This window comes from Scatophagus argus, chromosome 24 (genome assembly GCF_020382885.2).
Source record: "Scatophagus argus isolate fScaArg1 chromosome 24, fScaArg1.pri, whole genome shotgun sequence".
NCBI classification, from domain to species: Eukaryota; Metazoa; Chordata; class Actinopteri; family Scatophagidae; genus Scatophagus; species Scatophagus argus.
In genome coordinates, this window is record NC_058516.1 from 1,158,475 (window position 1) to 1,175,251 (window position 16,777).

At 47.1% G+C, this 16,777-nt stretch overlaps 2 protein-coding genes across 3 annotated transcripts; one reads left to right on the plus strand and one right to left on the minus strand.

The window, feature by feature from the left end:
- Positions 1 to 52: 52 nt before the first annotated feature.
- Positions 53 to 6,482, minus strand: desmb (desmin b). The gene is made up of 9 exons (XM_046382095.1): positions 5,840 to 6,482; positions 4,417 to 4,477; positions 4,190 to 4,285; positions 3,141 to 3,302; positions 2,908 to 3,033; positions 2,598 to 2,818; positions 2,231 to 2,274; positions 1,838 to 1,926; positions 53 to 892 (listed from the first exon to the last, which is right to left on the minus strand). Exons 1-9 carry the CDS (start codon positions 6,412 to 6,414, stop codon positions 851 to 853), a joined length of 1,416 nt encoding a protein of 471 aa, XP_046238051.1. The 5' UTR covers positions 6,415 to 6,482; the 3' UTR covers positions 53 to 850.
- Positions 6,483 to 8,803: 2,321 nt separating this feature from the next.
- Positions 8,804 to 16,083, plus strand: LOC124055344 (aspartyl aminopeptidase). Of its 2 annotated transcripts, none has more exons than XM_046382093.1 (15): positions 8,804 to 8,952; positions 9,564 to 9,654; positions 10,603 to 10,691; positions 10,890 to 11,003; positions 11,468 to 11,593; positions 11,741 to 11,865; positions 12,218 to 12,302; positions 12,491 to 12,598; positions 12,913 to 12,990; positions 13,384 to 13,464; positions 13,619 to 13,779; positions 14,028 to 14,067; positions 14,293 to 14,394; positions 14,848 to 15,015; positions 15,805 to 16,083. In XM_046382093.1, the coding sequence occupies exons 1-15, from the start codon at positions 8,947 to 8,949 to the stop codon at positions 15,853 to 15,855; spliced, it is 1,425 nt and encodes a 474-aa protein (XP_046238049.1). In that variant the 5' UTR covers positions 8,804 to 8,946; the 3' UTR covers positions 15,856 to 16,083. The 2 variants fall into 2 exon arrangements, with proteins under 2 accessions (XP_046238049.1, XP_046238050.1); XM_046382094.1 differs by having other exon boundaries at positions 8,951 to 9,078.
- The last annotated feature ends 694 nt before the right edge of the window (positions 16,084 to 16,777 follow it).

The following is a 16,777-nucleotide window of genomic DNA, read 5'->3' on the forward strand; positions in this document are numbered from 1 at the left end:
GTGCGAGTCGTCTTTTCAGTCAAGGACACACAAACATCAGTCAGCTGCAACATGAAATCCACTTTACTTTTATTAGCAGATAACATTTGAAAGTCACGAGGGATTCGTCGCTCCTGAACGCAGGCCTCCTCCTCTTCTCTCCTGTCGCTGACGCTGTTTAATCTCCTCCTCCATCTTCTCCGTTTTATCTGTCCTTTCTGCGTCCCTTCTGTTGATAAGCGCAAACACGCAGGTACGGTTCACCTGGTTCTCGTCGAGGCTCCTGATTGGACAGAACGCTCGCTCTGACACTTGAAGCTGCTGTGTGAGAAACCAGAAGAGTCACAATTGCTGCGTTTTCAGTGTGGGTTTTTTGTGCTTAAGGAAAAAAAAAGATGCAGAAGCAAAGGATTTTCTGTTGGCGTGAAGCCAGAGATTTTCTGTGACAACTTGACTTAAAATGCAGAGCAGGAAGCGCCAACACCACCACAGTGTTTTATTTCAGTGGCCTTCTGAAATGCTTTTGAGCCTTTTTTGCAGCATTTTTCAGGTGGTGTTATTATTTTACATCTTATCGAGTTGGTTTTTATCTGGATTCCACTGCAGCATCTCATCCTCTTTCAGGCTGCAGACTCTCCAAAAACAAACGCTTGAGAGAAGTCGATTTCTACTGGAACAGGCTAAAATATTTTTGTTTCACTTTTTCATGGAAGATTAGCTTTTTAGGAGTCAGTTGTGTGTCCTCAGATAAATGGACCCTGATAAAGTCAATGGTCACGGGTTTGGAACGTCCTTTCACTTTGGTTTGCTTGCGAATGTGTTGGTCGTGTGTCCGACTGATCTGTTTGTCCTTCTTGTCTCCTGCACATCGTTACATGATGTCTTGCTGGTGCTGCGTCGACTCGCTGACAACCTGGAAGGCAGAAACACGACAGTCAAAGATAAGAAAGATGAAGGCCCCGCCGGCCTCGTCCCCTAATGTCTTTGAGGGCTTCCTCTTGGTTATTGTACTTGTGTGACTGATCTGGACAGGCCTGCTCAGCTGGATGATTCAGTACGCGTCAGTGCTTTTCGAGTTGATTTTTTTAATGTCATTTTTCTTGTGTCTAGTTTCCTTTTTCATTCCTACTTGTGTTTACAGACTGACACAATAAGGCCTCTGGGGCTCTCGGTGGCTTCTGAGGGTGTTTCCTAGGAAAAACCCAGCAGTTTGCCGTTAACAAAGGGCGGCACATGAAGATGGAGATACGACACAAAGCGGTTCAGTTCCGCTGTCGTTGGAAACATGACTCGTCTGAACACGCCTGAGTTGTATGTGTTTTCCAGGAATCTGCAGGTGGCGTGTTTCCACTCTGCTGGGACGGGTTATGTGGCTGGCACTGAACTCGTTGCTGCATGTGTGTGTGAAGGTGTGTTCTATTGGAAGCGTCACGAATTCTTTCTGAATCAAGTGGGGAAAATGTCACAGCATCGTGGCCGCCGTGTCCTCACAAAGCTGGAAACTGAACTGCCGAATGCTGAGGTCAAAGGTCACGAGTGGCACATGCTGAGCTGTTAATCCACACTCGCTTCATTTATCAGGTCAGCTGCTTTTCTCTGGCTTTTCAGGGCAGAATTAGCTAAAAGGGAGCACTGACCCAGTCTAAATGCTGATCAATATAACCGTAAGCCCGTTAGCTTGGTGTCAGAAAGATTAAACTCGTCAGTGTGTGAAAAATCAACTGGTTTAAAAAGTCACCTGTCGATCCCCACTGAAACCCAAATTCATGGAGTTTCCTCATGAGGTTTTTGCAGATGTCACTAGAGAGAAATGACAGACAGGAATGACTGACAAAGGAAAAAGCTTTCAAGCTTTTACCTCCCCGTCGCGGGTTTCGATGGTCTTGATGAGGACCGTTTTCTTTGAATGCATCTCAGAGGAGCGCTGCTGGTGCTCGGGACTGGTCTCTGTTTAAACACAGCAGGGAGATCTCATCATCAACATGAGGGACGCTCGTCCAGCTGACGCTAATGACATCCACAAGCTCCTAAAATCCTCTTTGGAAACATTTAAGGTATTTGAAGCAGAAGATAAAATCAACCACAGGAGATTAAAAATCATGTATTTTTAAAACTTTGTTTTCTCCTGTTCCTGAAGGAATCATAAAATTGGCATTTAAATAATGATGGCTCATCAGTCAGGCCCTGTGCTGTTTATAGAGACATGCGCCCTCCAGTGGTGTGTTCAGGTAACACCAGGTAAGTTTCGTACCTCGGAAGCTCAGGGTGGAGTAGCTCTGCACAGGCAAGGTAATCCTGCAAAGACACACAGTGAAAAAGTGCTGGAAAATCACTGGCACAAAACATTTACCTTCATTTGGATATGACGTTGTTTTTAAAGTTCCAGTCGCCTGCGAGTCGGTTCTAACCTCTCACTCAGGTGGACAAACTTTTAAAGCTGATTTGGTTTCAGTTAATCCCACTTGTTGAGAAATAATGAACCTTCACTGTCTTCATAATTCATTAATTCAGTATTAGAGGCTTTGACTGCCATGTAGCAACTGGTGAAAACGTTTCCTGTATTTACATCCTGGTCCAGATGTTTACTTTGTCAGGGACAACCTGGACTCCAGCATCACCTGCTCTCCTCCCCTTCCAGCAGCTTCCTGTAGGTGGCGATCTCCACATCCAACGCCATCTTGACATTGAGCAGGTCCTGGTACTCGCGGAGGTGGCGCGCCATCTCATCCTTCATGTTGGCGATTTCCGCCTCCAGCCGAGCGATGGTGTCCTGGAAGCCGCTGGCCTCGAGCCCGTGACGCTCCTCCATGTCCCTCATCTGTCTCATCAGGGACTCATTCTGCATTGGCCAAAGAGACGAGACTGGCGTGAGACAGAGCTGGGACAGCACGAGGTACAGCTTCAAAGAAGAGAGCGTGTGACACATACGGTGCCTTTGAGCGAGTCGATCTCGCAGGTGTAGGACTGGATCTGGTGCCTGAACTCCATGGTCTCCTGCCGGGCCTGCTTCAGAGCTTCATTGTTCTTACTCACTGCCTGGTTCAGGTCGGACACCTGGGGGGACAAAGGTCAAACACTGATCTCCCAGTCTGTTTGTTTGTTATTATGCCTCATCCTTTCAAACCAGCCTCTGTGTGACGGTGTTTCCCTCCCTCTCTCACCTTTGACTTGTACCACTCCTCAGCCTCGGAGATGTTCTTGGCGGCGATGCCCTCGTACTGGGCTCTGATGTCTCTCAGCGCCGCCGTCAGGTCCGGTTTGGACATGTCCATCTGGATCTGCACCTGAGTCTCCTGCATCTGCATCTGCAGCTCGCGGATCTCCTGCAGCGGGAGGGAGGTCATGTGTGGAGGTGAGAGCTGAGTGTGTGTGTGTGTGTTTGTGTTTGTCTTAAATGTTCTTTGCATGTGTACTTCAGGTTCCACTTGGTGTGTTCCAGTCACTCTGCTTTTCATTTTGGCATCGCATCGTGGGTCTTATCAGTCTCCAGCAGGAACACACACACACGCACACACACACACACACACATCTCAGCTTACAGGCCTCTGCTGTTCAGAGACGTGGACGTCCACTGCTGGCACACACAGTCATTTCAGTCGTACATCTGCTGTTGGAGATTTGACTGCTCAGGCCTGCTGCCAGCATACCGGCTTTGAGTGTGTTTGTGTGTGAAACTGTATACTTACCCAGCCCTTTACATCACTCACACACACACACACACACACACACACACACACACACACACACACACTCACTCACACGCAGACAGACAGACAGACAGACAGACAGACAGACAGGCTGAATGCAGCACAGGCACACAGAATGCAAACAAAGACACAACAGACCAGACTTGCACCTACAGAGAATCACAAATTAAGTTGTTCTGTGCATAATTTGAAAGCAAAGTGAATATAAAATCTTTGTGCAGCTGCACACCAGTGATGTCTCAGAATGTGTGGCACTTATCCTTACAATGAACTAAATTATGTTATGTTCCCTCAACTTTTCTCAGTTTCTGTCCCCAAATCACCACAAATGAATCACTTGAGCCCCAAAGCGACTGAATAAACCTTCAAACTGTATGCATGTGTGGTGACAATAAAGAAGCTTAAAGCTGAGTTTTTATGAAGCGGAAGCTTTTTTTATCTCGATAACCGAGCATCAGATGGCGAACAGCGACGCCGAAAGAGAAGAAGGAGGAAGAGAGAACCTCTTCGTGGATCTTCTTCAGGAAGGCGATCTCCTCCTGCAGCGTCTCAATGCGTCTCTCCAGGTCCAGGCGAGCCAGAGTGGCAGCGTCCACATCCTGCAACAGTTTGGTTGGTGAATGTGTTATAAAACTGGCTGAAATCACTACAGCAAGCGCTTTATTTGCAGATCCTGCGGCCTGATGTTCCCCTTCAGAAAAATACCAAAAACTGAACAGGAGGGACTCACCGCCCTGAAAGCAGCCAGGCTGTTTTCTGCCTCCTCTTTCTGGAGAATCTCCTCCTGGAGTCTGGAGGAGGTGACAGACAACACAAGCTCTCTTAAACTGCTACGATTTGGGAGAATTGTTCATGTTTTATTGACTTTTATTGTGTAAATCCATCTTCTTCATCTCACTAAAAACGCAAACGTTCACATATTGACATCACAAAAGCCCTCATGTAATACCAGATGTTACTGTAATCCTCTCTCGCACTGAACAGATGCTCATTTTATTTATTAAGCCAGAAAAGCCTTTAAATCTTTGAATTAAAATGCACCAAAGACAAAAGAGACAGAAAATTCTGTCCTGAACATCCAGACGTGAGCTGCAGTCGCGTCTCCTCTCTGAATGTGTTGAAAACTGGCACTTCAGACGTAAACCACAGAGAGGAGAAGCAACAGGTCGTTAGAGATGCTCCTCTTTCCTCTCCTTTTATAGAAGAGGGCAGCGTCAACATGGTGTGTGTGTGTGTGATGGCTCTAACTTTGGTCAGGGTGCAGCAACAACACACACACACACACACACAAGAGTCAACTGCAGACTGAAAAGAGTTGTGTTGTTTGCTGTGACACTTTCGGACTCATCGGGAGGTTCGGTGTGTTGCTCACGGGCACTTCGGCAGGGGAATCCTCATGTGTCTGCTCCAGACTGAAGCTCGTCCTCAGGTCAACTTAAGCTGTGTATTCATGGCTGCAGCCTTTACAATCATCAGTCTGCCTGTGGTATTTGAGTAGTGTAAGCGGTATTTGTAGCTGCAGTAGTAGTAGTAGTAGTAGTAGTAGTAGTGGTGGTAAATGAATCCACATAAGTGAAGCTGACAGAGAACAGCTATGGAAAAGTAAATTAAATATTAAGCAGCATCACACTATGATGTAAAAGTACTCAGTTACAAGTTCAAAAGTACACTTAAATAAAAGTACTCACTCTGCAGAAGACCCCCTTTGGGAAAGTGAGGTCGAAGGGAAGGAAACGAGCCGCCCTGACCAGAGGGCGGGATCTAAACTCAGCTGATTGGACCTTTTACTCAGTATATCTGATGTTATGACCGTTAATAATTAATAAATTGAATAAAAAATAAATAATTAATAACCTTCATGCTACATTTTCAGCTTCTGCGCATCATTTTGACAGGATTCCTGTTATCTGACAACACAAAACCTTTTGTTTTCTCGTTATACGCAGTTGATTATCTCGCTTTCTCAGAATGATTTAATCAATTTCAAATAAATAAAAAAATCATTGGTCATATTTTAAAATTCAAAATCTTTTCTTTTCACACACACACACACACACACTAACCCTCCTCATACCGATGACTCTGTAACCAGCTGACAGATTCACACATTCTTCTTAAAGAGACACACACACACACCGTGTGGCTCCGCCCACCTGAGTTTGAGCTTGTCCACGTCATCAGCCAGGTTGTCCCGCTCCACCTCTATGCGTGACCTATGATTGGTCAGGATCTCCACCTGCCTCCTCAGCTCGCTCATCTCCTCCTCGTACAGGTCGGCGATGCGTGTCGGCTCCCGGCCGCGCAGACGCTCCACCTCCACCGTCAGCGCCTGGTTCTGCTGCTCCAGGAAGCGGACCTTCTCGATGTAGCTGGCGAAGCGGTCGTTCAGGTGCTGCAGCTCGGCCTTCTCGTTGGTCCGTGTGGTCAAGAACTCCTGGTTGAGGGCGTCGGCCAGGCTGAAGTCTAGCGTCTCGCCCATGCCGGCGTACGAGCGCCCGACGGAGACCCTGGAGGTCGTCAGGGGCTTGCTATAGTGGGCGGAGGAGACCCGGTAGACCGGAGTCGAGCTGGCCCGGCTCACTTCGTAGACCCGAGAGGTGACATGGCCCCCGCCGCCACTCCTGTGGCCCAGCAGCGAGCGGTTGAGGGAGGGTGAGGCATAGGTGCCTTGGCCAAAGGTGCGGCGGTAGGAGGAGGCGGTTTGGGTGGAGGAGCCGAAGGAGGCCATGTTTGAGGACAAGGAGGGCTTGGTGAAGGCTGCAGCAGAGGGGAGCAGTGAGGATGAGCCTCCTGCCCCGGGCTATTTGTAGTCACCCCCTCCCTCATTTTCTTACCCCCTCCTCCCTGTAAACTGCCCTCCCCGTCTCTCTCTCTGTCTGTGTGTGTCTCTCTCCCTCTCTCTGTCTTTCTCTCCCTCTCTCCTCCCTGCCTCCCCCTCCTCCCTTCTCCGTCCACCCCACCCGTGTTGTTTCATATGATGAAAATCATTCTGACAGTCTGTGACACACATGACTGAGGACAGCTCATGTTCATGTCCCTGAACTTCAGGATGTTAAAGGTCAAAGCTCGTAGGTCCAAGCTGAGAAAATGAGACCAAACCTGGTGAAGAGAAAAGTTACTGTTTGGAGTCGGGAGGAAGATTTCTGAGAGGCTTTTCAAACAGAGGAGAAAGTGGCAGAAAGACAAAACTGACTGACAGAGAGTTAATGAAACAGAGGTGATATTTGTCATCCATCTCATGAGAGAGGCAAATGTGCCAAAGCCTTTGTGGATGGACCAGTCGGCAGAGCCTGCAGCTTCTCTGTCAACACTTTTCTTCATGTTAACCAAGTGGTTTTGGTCACTAAGTGTAACCAAATGTTAATCAGAGACGTCACATGGGTGAACTAATATGGCCCAACTCAGGAGGTCAATCTTCTTCTTCCTCTGTGAGCTCATGCCATAACGATGTGAGGATGCGAGGACGGATGGTGGCTCTCGAAAGCCTGCGACGTCCTCACATGGTGAGGCGGTGCAGGTTGTCAATGACAGCACCGCTGGGGGAAGAGCTTTGACCGAACTGCCTTAAAAAGGAAAACTATCCCATCCCGAGAGAGGTTCAGCATGTGCCTCCCACAGCGGGAGAAAGCCCACATTCCCAAACAATATGTGCCATTAATTACAATATCACCAGAGAGACAGCAGACACGCTGGAGTCATGATGAAAATGTGTCTCAAGGGCTCAAAAACAACCCAGGAATCCCAGAAAAAGAACAGAATTTCCTCAAACTAACAACAACTAATGAATAAATAACACATAATACATAAACAGCTTGCTATCACCTCATGAATCATCCTACATTTCCCACAATGCCACCAGAGGCTCCTGTCCAAGCAGGTGCGGCTCTGTAATCAAGGCTGCATTTCATTCAGGTGTTCCGGTGTCTGACTGGAGCACAAAGGTGGAACGAAGGTGGAACGATGCCATTGGTCAGCAGCAGACGCTTTGATGATGGGGGGGCGTCTGATGAGGACAAGTTCTCAAAGATTTTTAAGATTTCATGTCAGTCAGTTTACAGAGGAGCTTCACAGCAGCTGAAAGTGTACGACCACATGTAAGGCCACATCTGCAGACAAAACGCGGCGCTTCGTGTACTGCGACCTCAGTCCTACTACTGTAATACTACTGTGAAAATATTCAAATACAGAACGGTGCCTGTGTGTTCAGACAAATTCCTGTATGGTCTCCGATGCAGACTGCTGCTCTCACATCTATTAATAGAGAGTGAATGCTAGGATGTGTGTGTGTGTGTGTGCGTGTGTGTGTGTGTGTGTGTGTGCGTGTGTGTGTGTGTGTGTGTTTTCGTCCCCCTGGGCTTCCTCAAGAGCAGGAGAGGTGCTGTTAGCTGACAGCTGATATAAACATCTCCTCGTCGTTTTCTGACTCTCCCTCCCTCCTCCCGTGTTGTTTAGGACTATATAAGGCGGGTTCCCGTGGTGATACACTGATAAATGAATGCATGACGTGAGTGAGTGAGGAAGAGATACAGAACAGAGAGAGAGAGAGATTCAAAACAAAAAGCATCATGTGGTCTTTGTTAAACAGTCCTACTCATGGCTGGTATCGGGGAAACATCAACATTGCATTCCATTAGTTTTTGGGCATTCATTTCTCTTGTAATCAAAATCGCAAGCCCTGTTGGAGAAGCTATTTAGCTTAGCAAGGGACCAAAAGCTTTACATTGCAAGCAACTGAACCACTGTGAAGCTAAGAGAGAAAGAAACCTAGTGTGGTTGATTAAAACTACTTAGACAATGAGAAAAGTCACATGAACTCCTTGTTAAACAAACAATTGGTGTGCAAAGAATTATGGGATACCAAGGGCTGCAAAGGAGAAAGCTGAAGTTTGCTTGCATGACACGAGACACCTGTGGAAGTTAAATAAGAATCAAGTTGTTGAGCTTTGCTGATTACTGCATTATTATAAGAGGTGGAGAAAGGCACAGGTCAACCCTTGGAGAGAAGCTGGTGTGGAGCAAGATAGTTCAGTTGGTTGAATGTCTCCAGGTTCTTCCAGATTTCCTGGCGGAGAGAGACTGATGGAAGATACAGAGAAACAGACGGAGAGATAAAAATGTGAATATTGTAATTACACCGCCTGACCGCTAGGTGTCACTGTGGCGCCGTGTCTGAAAGACAGAACTCCGGTCTTTGACGCTGCAAAACTACTTGCTGTTTCGGTTATCGTTTTGTCGGAGTACAGAGCCGAGAGTGCAATTAATGCGGGTAAGTGCAATAAAAATGGTTATTATTGCTCACCGAGAGCTGTTTTAACTCTGGTCAGCAGAGGAAGAGGAGCGAAGAACAACGCTCAGAAATCTGGAGTTTTCCCGTACGGGTTAGCTAGCAAAGGTTAGCTCCATACCGGTACATCTCAGACGTTTCTGGCTTTTGTCTGTCAGTGTCAGCCTTATGTTGACGTTGTGTTTCTACTGTGGTTACAGCCGTGATTCTACATGTCACTGCTCTGTTAGTGTACATTTACCCTAACGGACAGGAGGAAAGAAATCTGAAGTTTGAACTGGTCCTCTATGTCTGGCTTTTCGTAGGATGGGGACGGAACTACCCTCCCCACCGTGACTCTGATTGGCTAATGCTGTTTGCTTTTGTTGATTCGTTGGGCTGTTCAAGGTTGGACATAATAACTTGCGGTAGGTTAGGATTGGCAGGGATAGTGAAATAGTTTCATGGTAAGCCAATCAGAGGCAGAGTGGGGCGGGTCATCCCGTCGCCATCCTAGGAAAAGAAAGCTCGCTTGCTGTCTTTGCTCTCTCATTCCTGTGATGAACTTAAGCGGTTGACGCATTATTTTCTTACTTTTGCTCGTTTTTGTTCAGTCTGTGATCATGAAGAGCTCCAAAGAGGCCGTGCAGTCAGCAGCCAGAGAGTTTCTGCAGTTTGTCAACAGAGGAGTGTCCCCATACCACGGTAAAGTCTGACAAGCTGGGCTTTAGCCTTCAGTTTGTCAGGTTTTAGATCTGTTAGATCCTATTCTGTATGGAAAAAAGTATATGGATGATCACATCACTTTCAACAAAGTGTGTTTCATTTAACTTAACTTAACTTCTCTTAACTCACAACAGACAGTATTTCCCTGATGAATGTGTTTTGTGCCACACGCATTATTGAGTCACAGATAAACTTGTCCCATCAGTTGGGCACTTAGACTGTGATGTCAGCATTTCATTTTGATAACCGTTACTTTTTTGTGCATTTTTAAACCTTAAAATTTGCTGGTGAGTCGTTACATTCACAATGTCTCACACACACACACACACACACACACACACACCCCCACTACAAAACACACAAATGTCCCAAGATCCACCGTGGATTTATTCTAAAGCTGACGCTTTACTGTGTTTGAGGTTCGCTCAAGTCTTTGCGGTTTGTATGATTTGAGATGAAGAGTTCAGATGAGATGATAAGAAGTTGTCCGCCATGACAACAAAGCGATGCGTCAGCATTCAGGAGGCGCCGAGCGGAGACGCTGTGCAGGTGAACGGACGGCTTTGTGCTTTAGATAAGATAAGAGTCTCCTCATATTTCATAACGTGTCACACCTTCACGCTGTGACCTTTGACCTGCCGCAGGATGTGAAGCCAAATGAGGACGAAACAAGAAAAAATAAACTTGATTTGGATTTTACTTATATGTGAACTTGCTTTGTAGTTAATTATCGACGGAGTTATTAATATGTGGCAATAAATGATCCATTTGGTCAAGCTAAAGATTCAAAAGAAGGCCAACAATGCAGTTTTAGCCTCTTAGACAGACTGAAGTTCCAGCTTCACTGAAAAATCACTCCAACTTTTAACTCAATAAATATCAGTTTATAGTCATAAGTTCTTAACAGATTTTAACTCGTCCCTGTAGTGGTTGAAGAGTGCAGGCGGCGTCTGTTGGAGGCCGGCTTCATCGAGCTGAAGGAGACGGAGAAATGGGACATCAAGCCGTCTGCTAAGGTCAGTCACAGTTAATTTGGATTGATTCCTTAAGTTTAGTCAACTTTTCCTCCAGTGAGGTGCCACGATGAAGACTACAGGCTCAAGTATTAAAGGTGGTATTCGCACATTATTGTTGACTTAACCATAATATTTAAAGTATGTATTTAAATAATAAATATTTGAATTTGAATATTTAAACTCCTCTGTTCTCTTCAGTATTTTGTGACCAGGAACTACTCCAGCCTCATCGCCTTCGCTGTGGGTGGATGTTACCTGCCAGGAAACGGCTTCTCCATGGTCGGAGCCCACACAGACAGCCCCTGCCTGAGGGTGAGAGCGCCGCCCACTTCCTCCTGTCTCTCACAGGCTGCTTCTTGACCTTTTCTTCCATCCTAGAAAGCCGCCAGAATACTTGAATAAGAGCACGAGTGCAGCCAAAACTGTGACGCAGTTTGCATGTGAGAGAGGAGATGTTTTCACAGTTTTTAAAAAGTTGTGTTTGACTGCAGCTCAGCTTTATTTGTCAGCACCGTCGGATTAAAACCAAAAACACTAAGGCTGGAACTTCACTCTCATATCCAGAAGGCTCACATGGCTGACGCCTCCTGTGAGCATGTTGTGCTTTGTCTCTCACAGCTTATGTTGGCTGAAGGCACGCTGAGCGCTGAGCGCAACCTTCAAATGACTGTGCTTTGATGCAAAAAAGCAAAAATAAAAGTAATTGTCTTGAATGCTGAAAAAACAGATTTCAGCGTCAGACATAAAACAACTGAGTGAGCATGTGTGTGCCTCAGGTGAAGCCGAGGTCCAAGAGGACGAAGCAGGGCTGCCTGCAGGTCGGGGTCGAGTGCTACGGCGGCGGCATCTGGAACACCTGGTTCGACCGCGACCTGACCATTGCTGGCCGCGTCATCGTCAAGGTACCGGGATTATCGTAAATTTACCCCCTTTACTGTAAAACCTGTTCGGTTTCAGACACTGACAGTGAAGTATTGTCTTGGTTTTGTCTTAAACAAAAACTGAGCTCCAACGTCCACAGCCTCCTCATCCTCTTTGCCCTCCTGCAGAGTGACAGCAAGCTGCTTCACCGGCTGGTTCATGTGTCCAGGCCTCTGCTCAGGATCCCTCACCTGGCCATCCACCTGCAGAGGGACATCAACGACTCCTTCGGCCCCAACAAGGAGAACCACCTGTCAGTCACGCAACACATTTAAGAACATTTAAGCAACCAAAGTAATAGGAAAGATCCAAAGAAATGGAGAAAAAGTAGATAAACTGAGCTCGTTTTAAAATCAAAATGTTCCGTTGTGGCTGCTTTTCATGTGGGCAGCACACACATTACAAGATTGGAGCAGATTATCTTCAGATTAACTGCATTAGTCATTAATATTCAACTGAGACACAAATGTGTTTGTTATTTTGCTCATAAAAGAAAGAAACTGTTTCTGATAAAAGTTTCACTCGCTCCAGCGTCTCCTTGTCAGAATATTTAGTTTCCACTGGTTTTCTGAAACAATGTGTGTGTTTGTTTGCTCGTGTCCCAGCGTGCCCATCATTGCCACCGCCGTCCAGGAGGAGCTGGAGACGGGCTCTGCGTCGTGTGGAGACGCCACCTGTGCCAACAACACGGTAAAACACACACACACACACACACACGTCTGGTGGACGGGGTGCAGCGTCCCGCACAGGGCTGGACGCTCTGTGTGAGGACAAAGTGTGCTCAGATTGTAAAACACAGAATTCAGGATTCAGGCCTTTAAATGTGTAACTTCATCAGCTTCCACCAACAGATCAAGTGTTGTATCTTCCCTCCTCAGGCAGAGAAACACCACCCAGCGCTGGTGAAGGTGCTGTGTTCAGAGCTCGGTGTCGAGCCTGAAGCCCTGCTGGACTTTGAGCTCTGTCTGACAGACACACAGCCTGCGGTGAGTCTGCAAATAAACTTTTCATTTCCTGTCACACATGATAATTCACTTGGATCCCCTGAGACAGCATTAAATAAAACCATTAATCACAAGGAAATGTGTCGCTGTGACACATAAGCTGCCAAAGCAGACTTCTTTCTGTGAAGACTTTATGCATCACCAGCAAGAAAAAATTCAACAGCATCAGAAACATTAACTTCTGACGGGTTAATACTTTACATCCATCCTCTCTTATTTCGTCTGTGAGAGCAAACAAACGCTGGCGTATCAACAGCTCTCGTGTTTTCTCGTGTTTTCTCCTCTTCTCTCTGCAGGCTTTGGGAGGTGTGTATGAGGAGTTCATTTACTCTCCTCGTCTGGACAACCTCCACAGCTGCTACTGCGCCCTGCAGGTCAGAGTCCACGCAGGACAGCCTTCTTCTGCACCATCAGAGATCAGCTGACACGTTATTCTTCTTCTTCTTTGTTTCTCTTGTTCTTTTGTTGTGTTTGTGTTGGATTGTGAGGATGTGTTCTCTGTGGCTTCTCTGGACAAACATCAGCTAAGGTCCTACAAGTGAAAGTGAAAGTGTTCTTGCTCAGTCACAAGTCAACAAAGTTTTCCTTGGAATTAACTCAGCCGCGGTTTTTAACGGCTGTAACTTTGGTTTTTGAATGCAGCCTTTAGCTTTCAGGTTCACAAAGTGTTTACAAAGTGCAACGAGCTTCTGAGCGCCAGCGTGAAGAAGACTTCGGTCATGTGAAGACGTCGTTGACTTTCTCCCTGTCTGGCTGTTGTCTGTCAGGGGCTGGTGGAGTCCTGCTCAGGAGAATCTCTGGCCAAAGATCCCAACGTCCGCATGATCACTCTGTACGACAACGAAGAGGTGAGTGAGGGGGAAACTGAACCCGCGTGGGCGAGCAAACAGGACCTTTCACCTTGGGCCCATTTTGTCGATTTGACAGTCCCGAACAGTAGAAGTGGTTCACAGAATCGTCAGTGTGTAGTTTTTCAGTGACGGCGTGTGGTGTGTTCTGCAGGTGGGATCAGAGAGCGCTCAGGGCGCTCAGTCCAACCTGACGGAGCTCCTCCTGAGCCGCCTCGCCGCCTCCTCCTCCAATCTCACCGCCTTTCAACAGGCGGCGCCGCTCTCCTTTATGATCAGCGCCGACATGGCTCACGCTGTGCACCCCAACTACCAGTCAGTATCAACACACACACCACCTGCAGGGACATGGACACTGATAAACACACGAGATGATCTGTTACGGAAGCATTTCATGTTGAAAGATGCACAATATGTTTTGAAGATGAACGTCACTGATGTCCACACGGTTCCATCAGCCAGCAGGAAGATGCAGTCATTCATTTAACTTTAGCTCAGGGTTAAAAGAACCTTCAACAGGGAGAACTCAGGATTTTTGACAAAACTGTTGATTTTCTCATCAGGGAGAAGCACGAGGAGAACCATCGACCGGCTTTCCACAAGGTGAAGATACTTTTATTTCATTTAAAAAAACAAAGTGTCTCAAATACTCCTGATAAAGTTTCATTTCTTTTCCTTCCCTGCAGATTGGTTCTATTTTGTGGAAAATATGAGATTAGTCAGTTTTAATTTTAGACTTTGATCAGCACCAGTCAACTAATGAGATAATATTGATGTTGGTGTGGAGAAATAATGACAACATTCATGTCCAAATCGTTTTCCTGTCAGGGTCCAGTGATCAAGTTCAACAGCAATCAGCGCTACGCCACCACAGCCGTCACAGCTTCCATTATCAGAGAGGTGGCCAGCAAGGTCGCCGTGCCTCTGCAGGTACAGTGTGTGTTCGTGTGTGTGTGTGATTGTAGATGATGGAGGCCCAGCAGCTTCTCATCACTCTGGCTTGTCTTGGAGCTAACACAGATCTCCTAGCAACACGTGTTGCTGCTCCAGGACGACAAAGAGAAGAAAAGAAAGGAATTCTTGTGCGAAATAAAGACTCGAAAACAAGGGCTTATTAACAGTCATTATGGAACACGTGAGGACAGACTAGACACACATTTCTGCTTCACATTTCCAGGGCAGCAGAAAGGTCAGAAATGGACAAAAAGTCAGAAAGCAAACAAAGGTTTTTCTTCACCAGTCTAATCCCAGAAACACGTTAACCATTGCAGTACCTCTAAGAACCACTAGGAGGCAGAGAGGCAGGCTGTGGCACAGAGAGGAAAATGTTCCAGATGTGATTAGATTAGATTCTCTGCTCAGTAGATGTTTTTACTCCTGCAGGATGTGATGGTCCGTAACGACAGCCCGTGTGGGACCACCATTGGACCCATCCTGGCCGCCCGCCTCGGCATCCCTGTGGTGGACATCGGAGCTCCGCAGCTGTCCATGCACTCCATCAGAGAGATGTGCTGCACCTCCAGTGTGCTGCAGAGCACCACCCTCTTCAAGGTAACCCCCGTCTGTGAAACAAGCACACCGTCTGTCTCGTCATCTCTGCGGTAACATCCCCAGATCTTCAAGTGGTCTTAAACTGTTTATGAAGCAGTTCTCTGTTTGAGCTCAGATTGTGGAGCTGGATTTCACTCGAATACGATAAAAGTCCTCCAGAGAGTTGAATCAACACGTTTGACAGTCACAATTTAACTTTGTGAAATTCAGAAATGTCTGAAAACAACTGATGCAGAAGAAGAGAGATCATCCATTTTCTGTACCACTGGGGGCTGTAGTCTGTCCCACCCTGGACTGGTCACCAGTCAGTCACAGGGCTGACACACAAACACAGACAACCACACACACTCTCACCTCGAGTAGCCAGTTTGGTACTGTGGGAGGAAGCTGGACAAAACCCACGCAGGCACGGGGAGAACATGCCAACTCCGCACAGAAGGGCCCAGACCAGGACTCGAACCTGGAACCCTGAGGCGTTCCAGCCGTCCCGCCCTCTCCAGAGATCCTGACCCAGTTAATCCACAGACCTTGTTGTGAGCGGTTTAGTGGAGGAACTATTTTCTTAACGTTATCACCACAGCGAAGGAAACGTGTATGTAGGCGTGAACGAGGGCCTGGTGACAGGGTGTGAACAGACTCAGGAGCTGTAACGTTGGTTAGCTGTGGGACAGAAGCCGCACAGAATACGTCACGTGACCTTCCTGCATGTATACTGCGTGCATTGACCTCATGTGCACATATTGTTGTTCTCCTGTTCTCCATCGTCCTCCTGTCTGCTTCCTCCTGCAGGGTTTCTTTGAGTTGTTCCCCACAGTGAGGAGCTCGCTGGTCGTCGACTAGAACCGGAGGAGCCGTAGCTGCTGGAAATGAAGGATCTCACATTTCCTTTGAATGAAAATGACAAATCCTTTCTCAGAAACTGACCTCCCAGTTGTTTACTCGATGTGCTGTGAGTGTGCAAAGAAGAAAATCACATCCCAATACGTATTACAGTTCACAAGCACTTTTGATCTTTCTTATGAACTGAAATGGTTTAGAAAATAAAGTATTGGAAAGTTTTTCCCCCGAGTCGTCCTGTTTGTATGCTTTCTTTCCGTGTGACAAAACAAAGCAGCGTTTCTCACACACACACACACACACACACACACACGTGTCAGTGAGTGTGGAAGGAGAAGCTGAATTCCACCTCCTCACCATCAGGAGCCACGTGTGCTGCTCTGCCAGGCTTCCAGGCGGTCCTGCAGACTCGCTCATTTACGAAGTGGTGGATCAGTTTGTCAGAATCACCAACAGCGAGCCTGCAGGGGGCGCTGTGGTTCGGCACTGAGACTGTCAGAGGTGTTGATGAAGCTCCAGAAAATATTTTTTAAGGAAGCAGCTAAATAAATAACAGAATTACTATGCCTAAAATAACATAAACACCTGCTGTGAACAAGACTCCCAACCTGCTCGGGGCCCCCTGGGCAGCAGTGGGCTGCTGGGCCCTTATTCCCCTTAATGTTACTTCTTATTGTAATATATGGCCCCGGGATTTCTGTGTGATGCTTTGGAACAGTGTAGGATCATGCAACACGTCAGCTGAAACGAGATGAGTGTTCGATAATGAAGCAGGGCCCTCGTCCAAGCAGGAGCTGGAGGGGCCCCGGCCCCTGGTTCCAGCTCCTGCAGCCAGTATTCCCGCTCTAATAATGTCACATGTGCTGTGGATGAAGGACCTGTCCTGCTAATGCAGTACTTCTCACATGCTGGTACTTTCACTCTA